General features: G+C 26.5%; 2 protein-coding genes across 3 annotated transcripts; both read left to right on the top strand.

Moving 5' to 3' along the window:
• Nucleotides 1–343: 343 nt before the first annotated feature.
• LOC109800557 (amino acid transporter AVT1A) lies at nucleotides 344–6,761 on the top strand. Of its 2 annotated transcripts, none has more exons than XR_014430765.1 (12): nucleotides 344–974; nucleotides 1,361–1,611; nucleotides 2,491–2,705; nucleotides 3,008–3,031; nucleotides 3,131–3,311; nucleotides 3,400–3,619; nucleotides 3,743–3,878; nucleotides 3,979–4,002; nucleotides 4,115–4,281; nucleotides 4,851–4,894; nucleotides 5,863–5,925; nucleotides 6,415–6,440. XR_014430765.1 is itself a non-coding variant. In XM_083067036.1 (12 exons), exons 1-12 carry the CDS (start codon nucleotides 793–795, stop codon nucleotides 6,505–6,507), a joined length of 1,575 nt encoding a protein of 524 aa, XP_082923162.1. In that variant the 5' UTR covers nucleotides 354–792; the 3' UTR covers nucleotides 6,508–6,761. The 2 variants fall into 2 exon arrangements, 1 of the variants encoding a protein (XP_082923162.1); XM_083067036.1 differs by having other exon boundaries at nucleotides 354–974; nucleotides 4,115–4,256; nucleotides 6,415–6,761.
• Nucleotides 6,762–10,135: 3,374 nt separating this feature from the next.
• LOC109801434 (amino acid transporter AVT1A) lies at nucleotides 10,136–20,526 on the top strand. Its single transcript, XM_083066365.1, has 13 exons — nucleotides 10,136–10,292; nucleotides 14,109–14,361; nucleotides 16,115–16,371; nucleotides 16,659–16,873; nucleotides 17,309–17,332; nucleotides 17,427–17,607; nucleotides 17,704–17,923; nucleotides 18,019–18,154; nucleotides 18,251–18,274; nucleotides 18,379–18,520; nucleotides 18,841–18,884; nucleotides 19,702–19,764; nucleotides 20,211–20,526. The coding sequence occupies exons 2-13, from the start codon at nucleotides 14,156–14,158 to the stop codon at nucleotides 20,304–20,306; spliced, it is 1,608 nt and encodes a 535-aa protein (XP_082922491.1). The 5' UTR covers nucleotides 10,136–10,292; nucleotides 14,109–14,155; the 3' UTR covers nucleotides 20,307–20,526.

Raw genomic sequence — 20,526 nt, 5'->3', positions numbered from 1 at the left:
AAAACTTTCAGCTAATAGTGCTGGCACCTTTTCACTGCCGGTAGTTAATTGTAGTTTTTCTGGTTTGGCCTCTGGGCTCCTAATAATATACATAAAAAACTTATGAAACTTCGGTAGATGCATTGCATTTGTTGCACGTTTTTGTGAATTGCGAGATGCGTCTATGTGAAGGTTCCTCAGCTTGCTTCTGCGTTAAAATGTAAGATAAACGTGTGTTGACAGAACAGCAGAGACTTCTCGCTTCCCAGTTCACACAGTACTCCTCTCGTGTTTCCACTCTTTTGCCACCTTCAGTCATTCTATATCCTTCTCTTCTTTTAACTATTATAATTTTTGCATCATCTATGCACAAGGAATCTTTTCAATTATGATAACAAAATTGCTTATTTATACGATTTCCTTTTTCTCAAATTAAAATTACGTATGGAAATACAAGGACAGCTGTGTTTCAGCAACAATTTAATTATTAAGTATTTTTAATTAATTATTTATTATGTAATTATATTTTTTTTTTTCATAAACAAAATTGTAACCGAAAACTTTACTTAACTGATTCGAGTCCAACACTTTTAATACCGACGAGCTATTTATACATATTTATATCCTAAGACTAAACAAAATTAATAGTGTTCTGGCAAGTGCTGGATGAGGCGTTGTCACTTTCTTAGGTCATGGTAGCATTTCCCAACTTTGTCGTTATATATGTGTGCTTTGCGTTAGATCTTCTGCGTTGGAAAAGAGTTCTTACTCTTCCGTTTGAGATATTGCTTGGTGTAGTAGCTAGTTTCAACAATGGTGTGTAACACCAACAGCAGTAACAAGGAGAAAGACCTTGAGTTTTTCTTTGAGGATGATGTCAACGAAGGTGAACAACACGATGTTGAAACTTCCAAGTTAGAGAGTGAGAGTAGCAGTGACGAAGAGGAAAATGACCGTCACTCTTTCACTTCTCACCAATGGCCTCAAAGTTACAAGTACACTCTTCTACTCGATCTACCATTTCTTTATTAGATCTGAAAACTTTTACGCTTCTTCTGATATTTCTATTTGACTTTTTGTTTTGCTACTTTCTTTCTTTTAATTATTGAGTTTTTGCTTTGTTTTGTTGCCTTTAATCATGATCTGAAATATATTTTTGTTATCGCGAGGTCTTTCTAGTTTATACAATGTTTTGATTTTAAAACCTACGTCTTTTTAATTTTAAATGACTCCACCTTTTTAAAGCAAATTCTCGGCATAATTTCTTTGTTATAAGATTCATTTTAAGCTTTGCTAGAAGTTTGTTATCTAGTTTATTGCTCTCTCTCTGCTAACTAGTAACCTGAATTCTGATTCTTCTCTTATTGTTTTTCTCCGTTAGAGAGACTACAGATTCTTACACACTTGCTGCAAATCCAAAATATGATTCAATTCTACGAGGACCAAGTTTTATATTTTCAAGTTTTGACGGTTCAAAGAATAACTTAGACTTAGATGGAAAGATTCCTTTTCTCTCTAGTCACGAACGCATTACCCAATCGACATCATGGAAGGAAGGTGCAGTGCAAAGGCATTCAACCAACGAATTATCTATTGGTCACGGATGCAGCTTCATTCAAACAGTTTTCAATGGTATCATGTTATTCTATTGCAAACTCTTGTCGAATCCTTGAACTTTTTACTAAATCAAACATAATAATAAATGTATGATTATTTTTATATAATTTTTAAAAAATATTCTAACCTTTTAATAAATACATTAGTTTTTATTATAGTAATATAATTATTTATGAAAGAAAAAATTAAAAAATATAATTAATACTAAATTAGAAAGTAAGAAATCATTTATTTTAAAATATTTTATAAATGTTTAAATTAAAATCATTATAAGATCAAGAGAGTAATGATATAATCATGTTCTCCACATTCATTACAAATTCAATATACATTGCTTTTATTTTATGGAAGTCATGGCAATTAATATTGTATTAGTATGTCACTAGAGTTATAAACAACTGTACATAATCCATATTTCATTCATCCTATATCATGTGTTATATCATGTGTTGTGTTTGAAAAAAAAAATTCTTAAATAAGTATTATATTGTAAAGTATTAATTATTTTTTTATTTATATCTCTAATAATATTTTTAAAAAAAATAATTATTATATCTTTCATCTATTTATTAATTTCTCTTGATTAATGTAGAATACCTTAAGACAAATACTTATTATGTAACAAAAATAATAATACATTAGATATACTTTTCTATGTATTCTTACTGCATAATAAAGCAAGGGATTGGTTTTTATGCCTGAATTAACTTATTTTGTGATCAAAATAAGTTATAATCAAAAGCTTATTATTGAGAAGTCATTTAAAAGGGTTGTGGAGTTTTATTCTAGCCTTATTATGGAAATAATATTCTGTATGCAAATATATACCTAACCATACTTCCTTAGTTTTAATTCCTACTGGTCATTATGAGGTGATGATATCTACCTTTGCAGCGATTAATGTGATGGTTGGAGTTGGCATTTTGTCTACACCTTATACATTGAAAGAAGCTGGTTGGGCGAGCATGGTGCTGATGGTTCTTTTTGGAGTCATCTGTTGCTATACAGCCACCCTTATGAGAAACTGCTTTGAATGTAGAGAAGGAATCAATAGCTACCCAGATATGGGAGAAGCTGCATTTGGAAAATATGGTCGAATTATTACATCAGTGAGTTTATCTATATCTTTATTTGAACTAACTGAAAATTGTTGTGCAATATAAGTGTTTATTGGAATTTACTCTAATGATCTGCTAGTTAATCTTCAAAAGTCATACTAGAACTATTCTTTACCATGTATTTATCTGGTTTTGGTCATTCTTATCTTTGATCTTTTCAGTTTCAACTTACAGCCCTAACAAAATTCTCCTAATTAAAGATAATTTACGGTTTATCCTTTGTTGTATAATTGAAACTCATGTCATAGTAGTGAGAATTTACTAATCAATGTGTACTTATGGAATTATTGCAGATCATTTTGTACACTGAATTATATGTAAGTGCTGAAATCATTTCTTATATTTCCTTTAATAACACCTGAATTCTATTCATCTTCATTGTCTTAATTTATAAGATATTTTTTTCCTGAGTGTAGTCTTGTTGTATAGAAATCATCACATTGGAAGGAGATAACCTCACCGGGCTATTTCCGGGAACATCCTTAAATTTGGGCAGTTTTCAGTTAGACTCTGTGCACTTGTTTGGAATTTTAGCTGCACTTATTATTATCCCAACTGTTTGGCTGAAGGATCTTCGTTTAATCTCTTTACTGTCAGGTACTCCAAATTGTAAAAGAGTTTTCTATTGTTTTCAATTTTACAACTTACAATATGTCCTTATTGGAATTTATGTTATGATATGCAGCTGGAGGGGTTTTTGCAACATTGTTGATTACTATCTGTGTGTTATGTGTTGGGACAATAGACGGTGTTGGATTCCATCACACCAGTCAATTTGTCAATTGGAGTGGCATTCCATTAGCTGTTGGTATCCATGGATTTTGCTTTGCAGGACATTCAGTTTTTCCGAACATTTACCAATCTATGGCTGACAAAACACAATTTACTAAAGCAGCAATAATATGGTATACATGAGTATGATACTACCTTTATTTTATTTTTTATTTTTTTTGTAATTGGCAAGCAAAACATATCTGTTTTCTTTATATCTGAATCTCTGATTCCTCAACTCATTTATTCACATGCAGTATTGTATTGTCTGTTGTAATATATGGAGGTGTTGCAATCATGGGATTTCTCATGTTTGGTGATGCCACTTTGTCTCAAATAACATTAAATATGCCACGAAGTGCAGTTGCTTCCAAAGTTGCATTGTGGACAACAGTGAGTATTAGATTTTCTGGGTCTCTTAGCACTATTTCATATTAGTTTCATTGAAATGAACATTTCTTTTTTAATTTTGTGTTCCTTGTTCTTGTTTCAGGTAATTAATCCATTCACCAAATATCCTTTTTGCCACATTAATTAGCTTTTTAATCAATGTCATAAAATTGGAGATTGCTTGATCAAATTCAGGAATCATTCTTGAAGTTTGCTTTTCCTTAACTATAAACACATATGCTTTGTTGATGAATCCATTGGCAAGGAGTCTCGAGGAATTGCTATCAAATAGAATTTCAAATACTTATTGGTGTTTCATTCTTCTAAGAACAGCACTTGTTGTATCTACGGTTTTGGCTGCTTTTCTGATTCCTTTTTTTGGCGAGTCTTAAACTTTATCTCCATAGTATCAATTTTAATGTGATCGCTAAATTAGTCAAGGACACTAAAGAAATTATTATAGCTTTTTGTTAATATGCATATAACAAATTTTAAATAATTTTAAAATTATATTATTATGCATCAAAAGTGATGTTTATTTATATATTAGATTTTTAAAATATTTTTTATAAATTACTTTTCAGATCTTAATTATTATCAATATACAAAAGTGTCATTCTAAATATATAAAAAAATCCTTTATTTTTATATTTATATGAATATAAATATTATACTAATAGCAGTAAATGCTACATCGATATGATTTATTTACATATTTATCATCTTCTATATGTTATATTAATATAAATTTGAATATTTTATTATTTAAATACTTTCTTTTATAATTTTTATAATTAAACTATGACATGCTACTAATATGAAAAATTCATTTATTTATATATTAGTAGCACTAAAGACTATATTAATATTTCTTTTCAAATCTAAATTTATATATATTCATTAATTTCTATATATTATATCAATGTATAATATATGAACCTAAATGACTCTAACACCATTTTATTATAATTTCAGGGCTTTTGATGGCTCTAATTGGCTCTCTCGTCAGTATACTTGTGGTAAGCAAACACCTCAGACACTCACAATCACCACATGCATTTACTGCATTTTCGAGATTTGTTTACTTCAGCACGAGACTAAACTTGTCTGGAGGAATAATATACTTATGCATAATTATATTGTCTATTGATTCTTTTGCTTTATAATTAATGTTTGTTGGCATCAACTTAACATTAATAAATTAATCTGTCTCGTCATATGGTTTCAATTTCTTGTAAGGAATTCCAATGAAATTTTCACTACAACACAAAAAGAAACTTTATAAGGTTTTAGTAAGGTTTATAATTTGATAATATGTTATGAAAGTAAATTAATAACATTTTTATATAATTAGACAATATTTTTTAAATGTTATAAAATAGTATTTTTGTAAAATTTTAATGATATGACTAAGTTTTTGTTAATTTTATAAAATAATAATTAATTTTAATTTAGATATTATTATCAATTATGCATCTTAAACTCTTATAAGTTCTTTAAAAGAAGATTAAAGGCATTTTTAATTAGTCACTACTAAATATATATCAAATATCAAAATTTATTTATCTTAAATATAACTATATGATTATATATACTCTTTATGAATCATTCATCTATTCGACGTTAGACTTTAATTATGGGTAATAATCAGTGATAAGAAAAATATATTTTTTTTACTCGATGTGAGACTTTGATTTTAGAAACAATTACAGTAACATTTTTTCAAAAAAATATTGTAAAATAACTTGTGTGATATTTTTTTACTCGATATGAAATTTTAATTTTAAAAACAATAAAAAAGAATAATATGAAAATAAAAAATATTACTCTATTTATAATGATATTTTTTAAAAAGATATTATAAAATAATCTATTTATTCAATATATTATAATATTTTAATAAATGTAAGAAAGAAAATATTGCTAAATAGTTAAAATGTTGTAGTGTGCAATGTAGCTAATTTGGGGAATGCAATTTTTTTTTCAGTCAGTGATATTGCCAGCTTTATATTTTATGAAAATTGTGGGGAAAAAAGCAACTTATACACAGGTATGATACTGATGATCTTGTATTTATTTATTTTTCTAACTAGTATAATGCCGCAGATATTCCATGAAACTTGTATGGTAAAAAATTGTAGAAAACCCAAAAGATCAACCGTTGTAAAATTGTTTTACATTTTAACTTAACTGGTGGTTCAGAAATTCAAATCATTAGTACACAATTAACTTCAGTACTTAGAGAGATAATTTTGTCACTCATAATAATTATGAAAATAAGATTATTTTAAATGGAGAATACATATGATATCTTCAATGCTATTATTGAATAATAGTTTCAATATTTATCAACTGAGTTATACTTATACACTAAAAAAATATAAATATTTAAAACATTTCATGTTTGTTGTAACTCGTAACAAATGCATGAATGCTTGTAATTACATGTATAATAATGCAACTAATATAGTAATATTATCCCCCATCATATTTATATGTTCCTTCTTGACTCTAATTTTCATTATTGTGATCCCATCAGGTTTCATTGAGCGTCGTAATTATTGCGTTTGGAGTCATATGTGGAATTCTTGGAACATATTCATCTGTACTGAATATTGTGAAGAGTTACTGAGACATCGACGGTTACAATTGAGTGTCAACCCAATTAATTACAATTGTTTACTCATGACAAGTATAGCACCATTTGAATTTTTATGTGACGACTATAAGACCTTTCTTTCTCAAGAAACACGTAATTTTAAGATTTAAATTTTCTACTGAAATATATATGTATGTCCTACTATTTTGTTACAAAATTCTCAATCCTTGTAGTCGGCCATTTGTAGCTGACTTTTTTTTTTATTATGTAAGAGGCTTTTTATTACGCAAGGGATAAATATTCTCAAAAAATCAATGATATATATATTTTTTGGCAATTATTTAGATTAGATATATATCCATGCGTTGCACGGATTTTAATATTATAATTTGCAATTTAAATGAAAATGATAAACAAATGTGTGAAAAAATTGGTACACTTAATAAAATACCAAAATATCTTTAATTATATATACAATATTATTACTAGTGGAATCAAAATACTTTATATTTTTTATATGTTTTATTTAAATAAAAGATAAAATGTAAAACAATGAAAATAGAACATAAATGATAAATAATAAAAAATAAAAAAGATAAAATGTTAAGATAAAAAATTTACTGTGATTCGTTGAGAGGGTTAATCCAACATATTATTAGACCTAAAATAAATGTCAAGGTTTAACTTTTTTAAAATTAATAATAATATTTTTTGATAAAAAAAAAATATATTTTAGAGATGGATCTTAAAATTTAATTATATTTGTATATCTTTTAAAGATAAACCTTCGTAAATTTTTAAGAATGTAAAAAATGACTTTTAAGTTATGAAACCTTTAAAAAATTATATAATATTAATATTTTTTTTTATAAAAAAAAAGAACCTAAAACGAAGATTTTGTTGGCCTCATCCTTGGACTGGTCCTACTTGCTGTTACAAATAAAGAGTTGTGGTTGATTTACGATGATAAGATACCAGAATCAAAATTTTAGTTACGGTCATTTTTTTGAATTAAATAAGCATAGTAATAAGAAAATATGACTATGATATAATAAGGAATAAAATTGAGTATTAGAAAGTAAAACCAAAATAAATAGTTATAGATTATAGAAAAATAAATAATACTATATTGTAAAAGAAAATAGGAACATATATTTTTCTTTGATAATAATATTATTGATACAAAGTATTTATTAAGTTTTTTTCGAGAAGTATTCTTCTACAAGGAGAATATATGATCCCTTTATTGAAATATAATTTTCTAACCATATTTTTTTCATACACAAGTTGTTCAAGAAAATAAAGTCAAGTACTATTTAAACTCAGATTGAAAAAAAATGAAAATACAAATATATTTATCTCTTAAAAGGAAAAAATTATGGTAATAAAATATAAAATTATTTTATTTATTAATCAATATTCTCGCGCAACACAGTATGAAATATTCACAATTTATAAATCTGAAGCACACGGTTTCTTATAGTTTTGAAAGCTAGACTGAGATTCTGATTCTGATACGTATGGTTAAAGATTGTCACTATATTTAATTTTATAAAGTAACACTTTTTTGTTATCCGTACGAAAACAGTTACAATAATCCACAATATTAAATGGTGTCAATGGCTCACGAAATGCATGGGGATGGTGAGAAAGTACTCTTACTGTTGAAGGTGACTTTCTCTGGCATGCAGAAATTGAAAAGAAAAATTAAAAAAAAGGGAAATAAATTAGAGAAAGCAGGAAGCAGAATTGAGCTCACGAGAGTGGGCATTTGGTGAGTGTGGACCTGACTCCAGAGGAACCCATGAATGAATGCCTCGTGGGTTGCGTCGTTTTTCTTCTCCTCTGGAAGTGGAACCATGTCATGTGCATGCTCACTGCTCAGTGTGGACCTCCTGCACTAGATTCTTCTTTTTCACCAAATCCTACACTAAAATATATAAGCACCTACTATACCTAAAGATACTTAATCTTATTACCTATATATATATATATATAAATACGTGAAGAATGACCAAACATATGTACAACCTTTTTAAATAATGGAAAATAATACTTAATTATGCACCATACAGGTTGGCATATTTATATGTAGTAATCAACGTGTACATGCTGCCACCTGATAACTGATAACACAAGACATAAAAGAAAAAGGCCAAACCCAGTAATTATATATATCCCAAAAATCTCAACAAACACAAAATTGTCTCCAAAACAAAGTTAAAATTTGACATTTTTTTTATATCTAAGAATCACATTTAGAGTATCTTCAGATACAAATTTATATATAATTTTAAGAACCTCTCCATAAAAAATACTCTTTATTTCAATAAAGAAGTTTTTAAAAACACTCATAATTTTTAGCTACACAGATTCTTAGTATTAAAGAATTACCATAATTAACATATGCTGCTCAATTAATTGAACACCATACACTTATGCAATATGCAAACCACAAAACTCAAAGAAAAAAAGGAATAGCAATGTTAACAAATTTAAAGAAGATTATTTACATCTATCTTATTTTCACCGAATATTATGAAATAAGAATAAATTTTGAAGCTATGAAATAATATTGTGAAAACCAAAATAAATAGTTATAGATTATAGAAAAATAAATAAAATATTCTTAAACAGGTATACAAAAATTACAATTTGAATTCAAAGTATACAAATAATAATTAACAATTTTCTTTTCAAAAAGAACAATTCTGTATTTTTAAAAATATTTTTCCCAATCAATATATTTTTCTATCTTTTTTGGCTTATTATATGTGTTTAGTTTCTATAGAGATATTAAATTATTAATAGAAAAGAAAAACGTTTCAGAATTTTGTCCTTTAATATTTTTTTTTTTTTACTATTATACGTTTTAAATAATTAGATCGCTTTTTTTGGATTGTATTTTGTTATGACTAAACTTATTTCATTTTTTAAAACCTTCGAAGATGCAATAAGTAGATAACCAATTTTATAGTATTTTAGGTTAAATATTTATTATATATAATTAAAGATTAAAATAAATTATATATATATATATATATAATATATTTAAATTTTGTATAAATAAATATTTTTTTAATATTTAAATTATATTTTAAGTTTATGATAAGTAATTTATATATTGTGATTAAATATTATTTTTAATTATTAATAATTTATCTTAAAAGTATTAAAATTTAATTTATAAATAAATATGATAAATAAAAATTAAATTAGATGAGTTAAAAAATTTCTAAAATATTTTTCATAAAAAAAGAAAATGAACTTCTATATATTAAACATGAATCTCTATCTTATACGATAGCAATTTTATGAAAATTCTTTTGATGAAAGGATTTTTAGAGATTTTTTTAATATCTTATATTATGAATTAAATTTTAATATTTTAAAATAAATTATCAATAAATAAAATAATATTATATTATAATATAAATTATTTATTGTGAGATTAGTCATTGAACTAATGGACTAGAATACCTAGCTATATGATTAAAAAAATAAAAATAAAAATAAAAATAAAAAGAAAGAAAAATCGGAATAATTACTTAATAGAAAAGGTGAAAATGATTAAATGAGTCAATATCAGATGAATTTGTTAAAAAAAAAAAGTCACAAATAGATGAGATTGTTGAGTTTTGCTATAAAAGAGGAACTACTGCTACTTAGATGGGAGGACTGGTTACTGGTAGGAGACGAAAAATATTTGAAGAAAAAGCTCATAGCGCAGAAATTTACAGAGGCAACATTTCTCCCAAATTAAAGAGGGACTGCTTCCAAGCCACCACACACTCCTAAGCGATCTGATTCATTCCAAGGTTTTCGTTTTCTTTCGTTAATGTTTTAACCTTATTGTGCATATTTCTATTCTTGATTCTTGATTCTAGATCAATCAAATACGCATGAGGCGTTGCTATTCTTCTTTTAGTTTAACGTGTTCAATATATTTTGATTTCTAATACATAACATTTGGTTTCTTAATGTGTTCGATACATGTTGAACTCTTTGATACGATTAAAGTTCCATATTATTAGAAATAAAAAATATATATATAATTTATATTCAAAATAAATAATATTATATTAATATAAAGATATGTGTGAATTTTGATGAACAACAAATAAAAACACTATCAATTTAAATTAGATACATTATTGACACTTTTTTCTTTTCACCAATTCATTTATTTAGTTTTTATTCTTTTGTATTTTTTTTATCATCTTATGATTATTTTCATTCTCTCTCTCTTTTTATTTTTAATAATAAATGATTAAATGAAAATTTATGTAACACCGTAACATTCGATGATAGATATATAAGGTGTGTTATTTTTTTGTATTATTCTCTATTGATTAAATTTGTATTTCATCATTAAGGCCTTTGTTGAAAATTGAATTTGTTGACAACCTTTGTTTCTTTCTTCATCCTTATATCTGTGATTGATATAAGGGTGTACATTGTTTCAAATTGATTGAGTTAATAAATGTTACGCTAGATGTCTTTTGAAGAGTTTATGAATAATCATTATCATAAATATTGTTACGATTATGGATTATTTTTTCAATAAAATATTTAGTTTGAAAGATAAAAATAAAATTTGATCAAACATGCAATAACTAACTGAATAGTAGTTATTATTTTTAACTTTATTTAGATTATAAGGATTTAATAATTAGTTAATTGATAGATTTAACTATTATGTTATATTATTTTTTAAAAAAAGTTATTTTCAATATCTTTTCTCAAACAACAAATAGAGTTCATATCAGTTTTTTTTTCTCATAAATATAAAAAAAAAATTATTTTGAGTTATTTCTTCTCCGTAAAAATAAAACCAATTTTTTTAAAACTATCTTTCCAAATTTTAATTTGAAAGTATGTTCTTTAGAATAAAACAAAAATAAACAAAAATATTTTTATCATAAAATTTAAGAAAAATAATTATGAAAATTCTATTTTTATTGGCATAAAATAAATATTTTCAAAATAATATAATTTTGTACGATTTATTATAAGTAGAATTTTAACAAACAGTTGTTAGACCTTCCATGCACATAATTGATTTCCGATTCTATCTCAGGTTTTATTTATTTATTTTTTATATTTTCCTTAAAATAACATATATTAATGGCGATTCATTAAAAAAAAAACAAATTCCATTGTCCTGTCACTATTATGATTCATGAATCATTCAACTTTCAAGTCTTCTTATCCATCTTTCGTCGCCACATTAGTCTCTCATCCCTTTCATAGTTTCATTCATCTTTCTCCTGCCTTTGCAACCGCACAAGTGTTTTATATTCAAACAACTCTTATAGGGAATATTCTTAATGATCGCTTCTACATTCACCAATTTTATAATATGAATCACATTTATAAAGATATTTCTAAATACAATATAATTCTTAATTAAATTAAAAGATTATGAGATTTTTTTTCTTTTTATTTATATCATTTAATATAATAAAAAATAGTATTTCATTCTTTAATTAAAAAATTTATTTTATTTTATTTTTTAGAATATTTATAATAAAATTTCTTACTATATTTGAAATATTATTTGAATTGGAAAGAATCTGATTTTCTTTTTACGTAAAAAATATTTGATACATCAATCTTTCTAATATTTTTTCTTTACATCAATCTTTCGGTCACATTGATTTTTAATAATTAAGCATCAATAAAGTAATAAACTTAAATATGATATTAATATCCATAACATAAAAATATATTTTAATTTTAAAAGAAATCATTATATTATTAAAATTGATTTAATAGTGGAGAATTGAAATAACATGTACAAATTTCTAATTCAAACCTCAATGTAACCACTATAAAAAAAATATTTGAAATTATTTATTTTAACTTTATAAAATAAATAAAGTTTTATTTTACATTTCAAAAATATTTGTTTATTTTCATTTTTCAAAATTTAAAATTACTAATTTTGACATTATATAACTGTTTATTAATTTTAAAAAGACCTGTTCAAGTCATGATAATAAATATTAATATAATATGTGATATATAAAAATATTCGCATATTATTACTTTGTTTTCCTTTCACTTTTTTAGTCCCAGGTTCATAAATTGTCGACAATTTATCCCATTTTTCAACGAGTTCACCGCACTATATACAATATACTTTTTTCTCTATTTCTCCTCTTTTACTTATTTTAGTACGTTCACATTATTTCTTAATTTTATTTTTAATTAATTTATTCTTAAATTATTAATTAAAATACAAAATTTAGACAATAAATTTTTCTTTATTTCTATTATATATTCTTATTTCTTTTCGTTCTTTTAAATGTGTACTAGCACCATACTGTATATTTGCATGTATTACTACCATTTTAATGTAAATTTGAATATGTATTTGTTTATAAAAAAATATATTAAGAAAAAGATAAGAGATTCGTTTACTTTTAAAGTAAATCGTGACAGAATCATATATTCAATAACTTGCTATTTACATTGAATTTCAACAATATAATTGTTAAATTTAAAGTCTTTGATAAATACATTAAATTTATAAATTTTTACAAAATTTAAAAATTATATGATGATTTTATACATAAATTAAAATTAATGTATAATATGTTTTTAAAAATATATGTCCATTTGAATTAATGTAATGATGTATTTTTAAATTTTTGTAAAAATTTATAAATTTGATGAATTCACTAAAATTTTTTTATAATTTAATAATTAAATTATTAAAATTTAATATAAATAAAAAATATTAAGTACAGTAACTCTGTTAAGACTTAATTATTGGGATAAGTATCTTATTTTCATGATATTGACATGCGATTCATAACCTTTTTTAATTAGTAATAATTGATTATAGAAAAAAAAAAATTAAAAATATTACTTCAACAATTTTTTTAAAATTATCAAGATCTTTTAAAATATGAAAAAATAGTATTATAATAAAAAAAAAATTAAAGTAAGGGAAAAAGTATTTTGGGAGAGAAAAATAAATAAATAAGAGATTAAAATATGAGCATATCCATTTTTTTTTATTTTTTTATATCAGTAGTGCCCACCATTCTCACGATTAAAAAGAAGAAAAAATTGGCTTCTTGCCTTCAAGTTCTGTCGATCCTTATCCATCTGCTTTCGTCTCATTCAACTTTCAAACTTTTGCAGCCGCGCAATTTTCTTTCTTTTAACTCATTCAGTCCTAGGTTCAAAGCCGACAATTTATAACAGTGTTCGGCACTTTACTATACAATGAAAACTATTGTTTTTTTACTCATGTTTTCCTTATCTCATTTCACATTTTGTTAGAAATTTCATGATTTTTAATTAAGTATGATATAGTGCTTATTATTTATAATTTAGCAAGGCTATATAAGGAATCTACAGAATTAGGAGGACAAAAGTGATGACTGATATGATTTCATTTATCAAAATTGCATGGTTATTAGTAGACGTGGCATGATATGTGCCGAAATAAAATTATTGATAAACTCTTGTAATAGCAGTATATCATGTGGTAGACCTAGAAGTTTCAACGACACTGCTTTTGTCAAGTTGCTAGCAAATGTCCCACGCTGTCGTTATACAGAGATTTTGTTTTGTTTTGGCAATTGTCGTTTTATATAGATGCTCTGTATTGATTGCAGTGGAAAAAGAGGTCCCGAGTTTTACGTTTGCGGCTGGTGTTGCAACAATGGTTTGTAACACTAACAAGAGCAACAAGAAGGAGAAAGACCTTGAGTTTTTCTTCGAGGATGATTTCAACGAAAGTGCACAACAAGATATTGAAAGTGCAAAGTTAACGATAGAGAGTGAAAGTAGCAGTGATGATGACGAGGGAAATGATACAACGCACCGTCGTCACTCTTTCACTTCTCAGCAATGGCCTCGAAGTTACAAGTACAGTACTCTTCTACTCTACTACTGTTATTTGTGTTTGCTACTTCTTTTTTTTGCAATATTTGTTTGTTTTGTTATTTTCTGTTGCCTTTGATAATGTTATGGTAAAAATACATTTTTCAGTCAAGTACACTCTTCTTCATGTTGTCATGACACGTGTCATGTTATTATAGCATGTGTCATGATGTCATGTCACGTATTATGTCATGATATCATGTTATGTATCATGATGTCATGTCACATGACATGATACGTGTTATATCCGTTAAGGACATCTCTAATAAAAGTAACTCATTTGAGTTGTTTCATGCATTGAAAAATGAAAAAAGTAGTCTCTAGTGTGCCATATCAGCATTAAGCAACTCAAACACAAATTTACTCTAATAGTAAGAAACTTTAAGAAATTCAACTTTTAGAATTTTTTTTCTAATCATTTATGAACCAAATTTAAATATTTATTATAAAGGATAATTGCACTACAATAAAAAAAAATTACGAGAAAAAATACACAATAAGTAGATATTAAAAATAAAAAAGCAATAGTAAAACATAAATATTATACAAAATTAATTTTCATCATTATTATTTTCGAAACGTTCTCAAATATGTTTAATAAGATCTGCTCGAAAATTGGTAAGGAATGCTTACTTGAGGAAGCAACTCTCTCTTCTTCAAACAACTCATGTTGCCACGTTAGAGTCCTCTAATGGTAAGAAACCGGAGCTTGAGTTGCTTCATGGAACAAGCAACTCCCATTGGAGTTGCTCTAAGTATTTAAACGAAGGAAATGAAAAATCAAACATTGAGATACATTTTAAAAATATGGGACTAAATTGATTCAATTAATTAAAGTGAGACTAAATTGAATCTAATAAATAATATAAGGGACGAAAAGTATATTTTTGCCTTATGTTAACTTCTGTTAAAAATAATTATTATCAGCATATTATTTATATTTATTATTTTCTAAAAGATACACATATTGCATATTCTTTCATGTTAAAATACACATTTCTCACTTTCAATAATGCTAATATATTAAGAAATGCCTTTTTATGAATATATATATATATATATATATATATATATATATATATATATATATATATATTATAAGTCAAATAACTTGTAACATATTTTAAAAAAAATGCACAAATATATATTAATAAACATTTTTTTTGTCAAAAAATATTGTCCAATATAAATTATTAGACTTTCTATATAAAATATTAAAATTACGAAAAGTGTGGTATATTTCTATTTATTAAAGAATAGAATTGTTTATTTAAAAATAAGAAAAAGAGAAAGTGTAATATATATTTTTTTATGAGATAAACTCTATTTTTTTTATGAGTGAGAAAGTGTAATATTTAAGAGAATGTAAAGAATATTTTAGCCATAAAATTATTTTTAACAAAAAAATTGAAATTAACGGAAAATGTAATCAAACACCATTTCTAGCCTTTTTATATACTACTAACAATAAATTTGGTTAGATGATTTTAACTCCAAAGCATTCAATAACTGAATGAAGCAATGTAATGTAATGCTTAGACAAGAATCATTTTTCGGACACTGAGTAAAAGAGTGGTAACTTCATAAATTTAAAATAAAATTTAGCATAAAATTTTTTTGAAGCTTCTCTATCATTGTGTTATCTAACTTATTGTTGTGCTATTCCTTCCTTTTAACTAGTAACCTGAATGCTAATTTTTTGATTTTTAATTTTTTTTCTTTCATTCTCTTATAACAGAGAGACTACAGATGCTTACACACTTGCTGCAACTCCAAATTTTGAATCAATTCTACGAGGATCAAGTTTTGTATATTCTAGTTTTGACGATCGTTCAAAGAATAAGTTAGATATAGATGGAAAGACAACTCCTTTTCTCTCTGGTCATGAAATCGTTACCCAATCAACTTTGCCGAAACAAGGTTCAGTGCAAGCGCATTCATGTGGCGAACTTCCCATTGGTCATGGATGCAACTTCATTCAAACAGTTTTCAATGGTAAGTTATCTCATTACAAACAGTTGTTGTATTGCATCCTTGATCCTTGAACATTTTATTTGATGTGAACATGTTCTCTATAAACATTACAAATTAAATATTGGTTTTAATCTTTTTTTTTGTTTGGTTGTGGCAATGTATACTGTATTAGTAAGTCACTATAATAGTTAATAAGTCCACTAATATTATATATACTTCCCTATGTCTTCTTACTGCGTGATAATGCAAGGAATTGATTTCGTGTTTGAATTAACTTATTTGGTGATGATGTTCTTCTACCTTGGCAGCGATTAATGTGATGGCTGGAGTTGGCATTTTGTCTACACCTTATACATTGAAAGAAGCTGGTTGGGTGAGCATGGTGCTGATGGTTCTTTTTGCAGTCATTTGTTGCTATACAGCCACCCTTATGAGATACTGTTTTGAAAGCAGAGAAGGGATCAATAGCTATCCAGATATAGGAGAAGCTGCATTTGGAAAATATGGTCGTATTATTATATCAGTAAGTTTTTCTATTTACTTATTTAAATTAGTTGAAAATTGTCGTGCAATGGTTGTTACTTGACAGATACAAGTGTGTTTTTTTGGGATTTACTTCAATATGCTAGTTAATTGCCTGGCTTAAATTCCAACCTTCTAGATCTGGAATTGAATTTTCTTTGGTCCTCAAAGTCAATTCATTTTACTCTTTCCAAATGATTGTTTTGATTCTGTTCTTTACCGTGCTTTTATCTGGCTTGGTCTTTTTTATCTATGAATTTTTTAGTTTTTAACTTACGACCCTTAAAAAATGCTTCTAAATTTGATTCACGGTTTACCTTTTTTGTTGTATAAATCCAAACTCATGTCATGTAGTGAGAAAGAATGCTGAGATATAATGTTTTTTACTGATGCAAAAGCTTATACTAATCAATTTACACTTATGGAATTATTGCAGATCATCTTGTACACTGAATTATATGTAAGTGCTGCAATCATTTCTAATATTTCCTTTCATAACACCTGAATTATCTTACTCTGCACTGTATTCATAAGACATCTTTTTGTGAGAGTAGTCGTGTTGTGTGGAATTCATCACCTTGGAAGGAGATAACCTCACTGGACTATTTCCGGGAACATCCTTAAATTTGGGCAGTTTCCAGTTAGATTCTGTCCACATGTTTGGAATTTTGGCTGCACTTATTATTATCCCCACTGTATGGCTAAAGGATCTTCGTATAATTTCTTTAATGTCAGGTACTCCAAAGTGTTAAAGAGTTTCCTTTTTTTTCTTTTTGCAATTTTACTACTTACTTAGGATGCCCTTATTGAAATTTTTGTTATGATATGCAGCTGGAGGAGTTTTTGCAACAGTGTTGATTGTTATATGTGTGTTTTGTGTTGGGACAAGTGATGGTGTTGGATTCCATCACACTGGTCAATTGGTCAATTGGAGAGGCATTCCTTTAGCAATTGGTATCCATGGTTTTTGCTTTGCAGGACACTCAGTTTTCCCTAATATTTACCAATCCATGGCTGACAAAACACAATTTACTAAAGCAGTAATATTATGGTATGCTACTTCCTTTCTCTTTTGGTAACTTGCAAAACATAACTGTTTTCTTATCTCTGAATCTCTGATTCCGCAACTCATTTATTCTCATACAGTTTTGTATTGTCTGTTACAATATATGGAGGTGTTGCAATCATGGGATTCCTCATGTTTGGTGATGCCACTTTGTCTCAAATAACACTAAATATGCCACGGAGTTCATTTGCTTCCAAGGTTGCATTGTGGACAACAGTGAGTATGAAATTTTCTGCGTCTCTTAGTACTATTTCATTAGTTTTATTGAAATGAACATTTCTTTTTTAATTGTGTTCCTTGTTCTTGTTTCAGGTAATTAACCCATTCACTAAATATCCTTTTTACCATATTAGTTTTTTATGAATATCATAAAATTGGAGATTGTTTGATCAAATTCTGGAATCATTTTAGTTTGCTTTTCCTTAATTATAAACACATATGCTTTGTTGATGAACCCATTGGCAAGGAGTCTCGAGGAGTTGCTACCAGAAAGAATATCAAGTACTTATCAATGTTTCATTCTTCTTAGAACAGCACTTGTTGTATCTACGGTTTGTGCTGCTTTTCTGATTCCTTTTTTTGGTGAGTTTTAAGCTTTGTCTGTGTAATATTAATTTTAATTGTGACTGTTCAATTAGTCAAGGACAATAAAGAAATTAATCTTGCTTTCGATCCATAAAAATACATATTAATAGTTTCTTTTTCATTTATTTGTGTACTTGAGATGGGCATATTATGATAACATAGGCTCATATAAGTGTTGTATTTTTCAGTTATACTATTTATTTTCATTGGAAAAATTGATCGAAGAATGTTTTCTTAAAAAAACTCTTTGTTAAATGTTAAAAAGTGCAAGTCATATGAACCTAAATAACTCTAATACCGGTTTATTATAATTTCAGGGTTTGTGATGGCTTTAATTGGCTCTCTCTTCAGTATACTTGTGGTAAGCAATCACTTTAGTGCTCTCACAGTCGCTCTCTCACACACATTTCCTAGTCAACATCATGATGTCTAAATTAGGAAAGGTTCATTTTCATGAAGGAATTAGGAAGCCACAAGTCATGATTTTTAATGTAGGGACCTAATTCTTGATTTTAACTTAAGACCGTGCACATGCCTTAGACCAAAAGCCAAATTACCCTCTTTACATCAATCGGAGTGTATATAGTTTATGATCTTCAACTTAGCATTGTTTGATCGTCTGTTAAACTTTATTTACATACATCAACTTTGCAATACCAGTTTTAGAACTGTAGAAAGAAAAAGGGAGAGATAAAAGACTATTTTGTCTTCCAATATTGTTTGGAAATACTTTTACATTTTACTTTCATGCATTTTTGCATGAAACAGTACCTATTTCATACCGCAGGAATATATTTCATAACTTTGTGACAGAGAAATCTCTGTCACATTGGTTGAATAATTCACAATTCTTATCTAAATTAATTTACTGTATGACTCACAAATAGACCCCAAAACATTGGGAAATACTGGTCCAGCATCGAGTTTACTGTATTTTCAAGATTTGTTTTCTTGAACACAAGCCTTAACTCATCTGGAGGAATATATTTATAAATAATAGTCTCTTGATTCTTTTTGCTTTATCTAATCGACACCTATCTTTATATAATGTTTGTTGGCAATGGCATCAACTTAACATGAACCTGTTTCGTTTATAGTTCCTTTATTATTATTGTTTCAATTTCTTGTAAGGAATTCCATTGAAATTGCAAACTAATTTGGGAGTGCAATTTTTTCAGTCAGTGATATTGCCAACTTTATGTTTTGTGAAAATTGTGGGGAAAAAAGCAACTTATACACAGGTATGATCTCTGTTCTTGTATTTAATTTTTAATTATTTTTTCTAGTATAATACTATAGATTCTACGAAACTTTTATGGTAATCTTTTTAACACTAAACAGAGTATAACTTCAGACTTGATGCTATAACTAAACAATTATTTCTATATTCAATAACAGAATTATACACTACAAAAAAAAAAAAAGAATAATTAAAATATTTCATGTTTCTTGTAACTCGTAACTATTTCATAGTCCAAGACAAATGCATGATTGCTTTTATAGTTTTGGTGCCCAATTCTTCACATCTATTGCAAGAGGAGATCCATTTTCAAGTTATTTTCATAGTCTTGTTTTCTCTATGTTAAGCAATATTAAATTTCTAACTGCATATACAGCACCAAATCCCCCCAACTTATTTATATTTTCTTCTATCTGTACTCTAATTTTCTTTTCTCGACACCATCAGGTTGTATTGAGCGTCGTAATTGCTGCATTTGGAGTCATTTGTGGAGTTCTTGGAACATATTCATCTGTGCTGAATATTATGAAGAGTTACGAATGAGTGTTATAAGCCAATTACAAATGTTTACTCATGATAAGTATATAGTCAATTTAATTTTTAGGTCACAAATATATAAGACTTTTCTTTCTCACAAACACTTCATTATAAGGTTCAAATTCCTGCTAAATGTAGTCTGTTATTTCTTTTTTGACTTTTGTTTATGTAAGAGTTTTTTTAGGCGAGTGATAAATCTAAAAGAATCTAATGATATTTTATTGCA

This window comes from Cajanus cajan, chromosome 11 (genome assembly GCF_000230855.2).
Source record: "Cajanus cajan strain Asha chromosome 11, NIPB_CcT2T_4, whole genome shotgun sequence".
Classification (NCBI taxonomy): Eukaryota; Viridiplantae; Streptophyta; class Magnoliopsida; order Fabales; family Fabaceae; genus Cajanus; species Cajanus cajan.
The sequence above is the reverse complement of the archived record's forward strand: the minus strand, read 5'-3'. Positions and strand labels throughout refer to the sequence as shown.